Source organism: Onychomys torridus, chromosome 18 (genome assembly GCF_903995425.1).
Source record: "Onychomys torridus chromosome 18, mOncTor1.1, whole genome shotgun sequence".
Lineage (NCBI taxonomy): Eukaryota > Metazoa > Chordata > Mammalia > Rodentia > Cricetidae > Onychomys > Onychomys torridus.
This window is the reverse complement of record NC_050460.1, coordinates 34,256,534-34,262,533: the sequence shown is the minus strand read 5'-3', so window position 1 is coordinate 34,262,533 and position 6,000 is coordinate 34,256,534. Positions and strand designations below refer to the sequence as shown.

The following is a 6,000-nucleotide window of genomic DNA, read 5'->3' as shown; positions in this document are numbered from 1 at the left end:
AGGGACAAAGGAAATTGTACAAACTTGTTAATTTATTACAAAATGTTCACTCACAGAAAAACACAAGGAAACCTTTATACTTTTATATTTGGGAATGGAACTGGTGTCTCAGATACAAAATAATTTACACATAATCCGTACAATTTTATTTTTTTATAGAAATAGGTCATTATTACAACAGCTGTACAATTCACTACACTTCCTCTTATAATTACATAAAATCTTCTCTTTAGAAACATACCAACATAACAAAACATACAAAAAAAAAAAAAAAAAAAGCAAAGTGCATTTTGAAAAGGAAAATCCAATCTTCAGAATCATCAGGGAAGATTTGTGGAAAGATGCAGCAGCCTCACCAGGATGGCCAGCACGTGACTGGTTTCCTGGGAGACTGCAGCCGGCTGGGTTGCCCTGCTTGCAGACCCTCTTCCCTCATGGTCTTAGAGGTCTCTAGGGAATTCTGGAATTGCTGTGAGATTGTGCTTTGCTCGGATTCCACCTTTGTAGTTACGGTCAGTGAAGTCAACAGGAAGTCAACAGGAAGTCATCCAGTGTTCCGTGTAGAGAGGAAACTGACAACCAGAAGGGCCTGGTGGCGAAGAGCCTCAACCCACCAGGGTTTAGGGCAAGGGTGTGGATCTGCAGCTTCGTTAATAACAGGCTTTGCTATCTGATTGGTGGGCTGTTTTTGTTATTGTGGATTCTTAGGGAAGCCATGAGACCTTATTATTTAAAAAAAAAAAAAACAAAACCAGAAAGTGCCCAGGTTATTTCCCCTGTGTGCAGCTGTGCAAATTAAAACAAAATCACCTTTTAAAAATAATAATAATCTCTTTATTCTCTCTCTCCAAAGACCTCTAACTTAGTCCTTGACTGTAAAGGAAAGACCGTCAAGAGAGTGAAGGCCAGCTAGGGCTTGGGACCTGCGTCAGTGGGTAGAGTACCTGGCGCGCTCTCTCCTGGAGGCAGCGCGAGGTACCACCTCTGCAGATAGACCAGGAAACGATGCCCATTAGGGGGCACTTGGTTCCTGTCTGGTATGGCTGTAGCGGATGCCCGAGAACCTCAGGGCAAGGGAGTCATGGCCAGTATTCCTGTTCTTTCCCCATTCTGCCAGTGCCACACTCCAGACACGATACCATAGGGAGTTCTGAAATGTATACGGGGTGTGTGCCAAAGCCATGTAAACCTTTCTTCCCGTTTTTCCCACGGCCACCCCCTCCTCTTCCATTGGTTAAAGCTGCTTGCGTCTGGACTCCGGTGTCAGGGCACTATCGGGGTGGCTGCTGGAGACCTGAGGACTCTGACAGCCGGCTGACCCTGCGGGAAGGGCGTGGGGGCTGCGGCTGTGTGGGCTGGGTTGCTGGGTAGCCCAGGGTCCCGGGCTGCTGGGAGAAGGTGGACAGAAGGAGCGAGTCCGGCTGCTCACTGTGAAGAGATGTGGGTGCCTGCAGCAGGAAAAAACGAGAAAAGGGGCTGAATGGCTGGCCAGTCCCTCCACTCTTCAAGTGACTTCAGTACCCCCAGGTTTTGCAGCAGATGCCATCAGACTCTGGGACTCCCCTCAGAGGGCTAGGCAGTGGTGCATGATGGGAGAAAGCCAAACTGTCGGACAGTACACTTGTGTGTCAACTCCAGGTGGAGAGGTGGCTCCTTCTGGGCCAGTGGGCTTAGGGCTGAGGCTTCGGGTAAGGTTTATGAACCAGAGAGAGGCACGTGTGCGTGTGTGCGTGTGTGCGTGTGTGTGTGTGTGTGTGTGTGTGCGTGCGTGCGTGTGTGCGCGCGCGTGTGTGCGTGTGTGTGTGTGTGTGTGTGTGTGTGCGTGCGCGCGTGCGCGCTTGCATGCATACACATGTATGGTGGAGTCTGAGCCCACAGAGATGGTGGGCAGGGAAGAATCTGCATAGACAGATGTATGCTCCTTAAGTAGGTCCCTCATCTTGTGACTGCTTCAAATGCTGCCATTTTCCAGAACCTGGAAGGAGACTTCGTGATTGGAAATGCAAAAGCTTCACCCAGTCAGTCCGACTTTGGAAGTTCCACTCTCGTTTTCCACTCTTGCCTACGAATAAATGTCCCTTTCCAATAACCCAGTGCCCCAAAGCCACCTTTGACACTTCCCAGAGTACCTATCCATGGCCTTAGGCTGGGCTGTCTGTGAAACCCATCTTTTCATTTCTTCTCCTTCACTCACACTTGATATTTTCTTGATGGTCAGGTTCTGCCAGAGATGCCTCTGAGCCTTCTTCCAGGAAGGCTTCCCTACCAGGTGCGCTCTCTCTGTACAATCAGAGCCCGAGTGTGTTCTGCGCTAGCCCACCTCCCTGCATGCGCTCTGAGATCCCAAGGCCACCAGGATGGTTGAAGAGCCCTTTGCATCTCTACTTGGTACCTAGAATGCAGCAGGTATTGGCAAACTGCTGCGGTGGCGGAAGATACACTGAGACCTTTCCTGTTCTCACACCCGGGCCTGTCTCTCTGCCTCATTGTTTCCCACGCCAGATTACTTCCCTATCCTGAGAATTGACAAGATCCACAAAGCCCAAGTCAGAGTTGATCCCCACTATTACTGTGGGTACAGCCAGGGAGATTTGAAAATTATACCACAGCTGGCTTAGCAACTTTGAAATCAAACGGCATCCCAGATCTTTAAGGATGTTGTCTTTCTCCATCTCTCTCTCTTTTCAAGGTGTCTCAGCCTCTGCATGTTGTCTTTTGGCCTCAAAGATGCCAAGCAGAGCAAGTGGGTGGTCCTTATTAGGGGAAGTCCCACCAGACAGGGTGAAGGATGAGTTGGGGTGGCGGTGGGGGATGCTCTGGACGTGTGTGAGGAGAAGATGGAGCCCTTTGAGAGCCCCAGAAGGGACATTGCTCCTACTGAAGCCTCAGGCCAGCCCACCCTTCCTCCTCTGGTGTGCTCCATACTTGCTTGATAGTACTTTCTGGATAGTGTCTATGTGAAATGTGCTTCTAGTTTTCATGCCCAAACTTTATTTTACACATTAACATATTTACTAAAGCAGTTTGATGGATCTTTAACTAAATATGTTTTAATTTTATACTTCTATGCACTAAAAAGTTTGATAAAAATTATCATTAATTTTTGACTTTTTTGGTAAAAATATTAGCATGTCAAGATGCAAAACTGATAAAATTACCTTTAAATACATACTTTCAGCATACCACCATACTGTTAACAGCATACTGTTAATCTATTCTTAATTTTCATACTGTATATTAAGCATTAAAATTAAGCAAATATGAATGTTTCTGAGGTTGTTCTCTCTACTAGGGAAGAAAAAAAAAGTCTATAAAAGTCGAATGTGGAACTCAGCCTCTGCTCACTAAGCTCACTTGCATCTCCCCTTGGGCCCCGGTGCTCACCTACCTGCAGGTAGTGTGGGGGCTGCTGCTGCGCCTGTGCTGGCTGCAGTGGTGTTGGCTGGGATGTGGGGAAGCTGGGATGGAGCACCGCCTGGCCCATCAGCAGGACAGGGGTGGAGGCGCTGCTGCCGGCAGGGAGCGCGTCTGGACTTGGAAACATGACCTGGCTCTGTGCGTACCTGTTTAGTTTCATGTAGGACAAATAAAATAAAGGAAAGAGACACTTGACGTGGTACTAAAAACACCAACTATAGGGACCGGAGAGATGGGTCAGTAGTTAAGAGCACTGGCTGCTTTTCCAGAGGACCTGGGTTTGGGTCCCAGCACCCATATGGTGATTCACAACCACCTGTTACTCCAGTTCCAGGGGATCTGAACCCCCTTTACCTCCTACACATACTACATGCATGTGGTGCATAGATAAACAAGCAGGCAAAATACCCATATAATAAAATAAATAAATAAATCTTAAAAAACCCCTACTGGCAATAATAGAAAAAAATGAGTCAAGTAGACTTCATCAAGAAATTTAGACATCAAGGGCACTATGCATCCACAGAAAAGTAATTCAGGGTATGGGAGAAAAATCTCTGCCCATCATATATCTGATGAGGGGTTGATATTCAGGATATATAAAAAATATACTTACAGCTATACCACCAACATCCTATTAATACCCAAAGAACCCAGACAAAGTAATAGACAAATGGCCTGAGCACCCAATGAAAAGATACAAAGGCTGATAAGCATATGGAAAGATACACATTGTAACTAACCAATAGGAGGAAGCCAATCAAAACTGACATGAGCTATCAATTCACACCATCATGATGATACGTACACTTGTATAAACTTCGGCATATACTATAAGATGAGTAAACCTTGAAAACATTATATCTGTGTGTAAGGTCATGTACCAGAAGGAAAAAACCACCCTTGTTAGTAAGGATGTGTGACGTTGGTGAGAATGTAAAATAGCACAGCTATTCTGGACATCAAAAACTTAAACATGGGATTTTTGGGTAAGATGGCAAACTAAAAGCTGCCTCCATGAGACTTGGTGAGGGAGAAGAATCAGAACAAGAAAAAAAAAATAGCCTTTCTCTCCAAATAGAGAAATTCATAGGCGGTGGAGGAACAGCTGGAAAGTGTAGAAAAAGGTGATGCAGCCGTAACTATGCCCAGCTGAAACAGCTCCAGCTGTGTGGCTCTGAGGTAGACCAGAAGTCTCATCCCAAAGTTGATGATGTAGGCAGCTAAAAAGAGACTGGAACACTACCCTCAAGATGAGCCCACAGCTCTCACAAGCCCTGGTCCAGTTACAGGTGATGGTGAGACTGGTTCCTCCTATGGACAACCCAGCAGTGGGGAGGATTCCATCTTGCATTCTGTATGACTCAGAGATCAGTGCCAGCTCCTATTTGAGAGGGAACCTACTGCTTAAAACTGAGGTAATCCCGGAGGCTCCCCCAAATGGGGGAAATCCGTAAGTCAGGGAGCCTGATTTAACCTTCCACAGTCCCAGGGCCAGAGAGATATCTGGAAGGCAGTTACAGAGAACAAGAGAGGCTGGATGCTGACAAGCTGAAAGGAGCAGGTGGCCAGAGACTGGGCTCAGGCATTGAGGAGCACAGAGCAGCCCTGCACTCTTGGTCCAGAAGCACACCTTATCTACCAAGAACATCCCTGGGACGAAGAACAGAACACAGATGGACCAGTCTCTAGAGCTGCCTGGCTGCTGTTCACTGCTATAGAATCCAAGAACTCTGAGGCTCCACTGGGCTATCTGACATCTACAGCGGCATCCTTCCAGCTGGATGACTAGTACATAAGGCTATTAGAAAGTACAGACTGGCCGGCTGTGGTGGTGCACGCCTTTAATCCTAGCACTCAGGAGGCAGAGCCAGGTGGATCTCTGTGAGTTCGAGGCCAGCCTGGTCTCCAAAGCGAGTTCCAGGAAATGCACAAAGCTACACAGAGAACCCCTGTCTTGAAAAACCATAAATAAATAAATAAATAAATAAATAAATAAATAAATAAATAAATAAAATAATAAAAAAATTGAAAGGGACAAATGCCAACTTACATCAGAATATCTGACCTCCCATCAGGAACTTCAAAGTCAGGAAAGCACAGTAAAATCTATTTCAAGTCCTGAAACTAAACAACTTTCAACCAAAATTCCTAAATCCACTGATTCTATCTTTTTGCATTGATAAATAATTAAGGACATTTCAAGATAACCACCGACTAAGGTAATTCATGACCACTATAGTTGTTTGAATTCTGTTGTTACTAGAAAATACTCTGACGAAAAGCAACTGAGAGGCGAAGGATTTATTTAGTTGACAATCCCAGGCTACAGTCCGTCACACAAGGGAGGTCACAGTGGCAGGAACTTGGAGAAGCTTGTCACATCTCATCCACAGTCAAGAGCACAAGGAAATAAATGCATGTGTGTTTAGTTGCATGCTCTCTATGCCTAACTGGATTTTTTGATTTTCCTACAGTTCAGGACTCCCTTCCTTAAGAAGACTCACAGTAGGCTGGGGCTTCTCACATCAATTAATTTAATTAAGACAGTCTCCCACAGATATGCCCACAGGCCAACCCAAT

The 6,000-nt window shown here is 46.0% G+C and overlaps 1 protein-coding gene across 3 annotated transcripts in view; it reads right to left on the bottom strand.

The window, feature by feature from the left end:
- Positions 1-265: 265 nt before the first annotated feature.
- Positions 266-6,000, bottom strand: part of Npas2 (neuronal PAS domain protein 2) — a 178,891-nt gene continuing 173,156 nt past the window's right edge. For all 3 annotated transcript variants that reach the window (XM_036167234.1, XM_036167232.1, XM_036167235.1), the window contains 2 exons: positions 3,389-3,563; positions 266-1,448 (listed from right to left, as the gene is read on the bottom strand). In XM_036167234.1, coding sequence (XP_036023127.1) covers positions 1,272-1,448; positions 3,389-3,563 — 352 coding nt within the window. In that variant the 3' untranslated portion in view covers positions 266-1,271. The remainder of the gene's footprint in view (positions 1,449-3,388; positions 3,564-6,000) is intronic.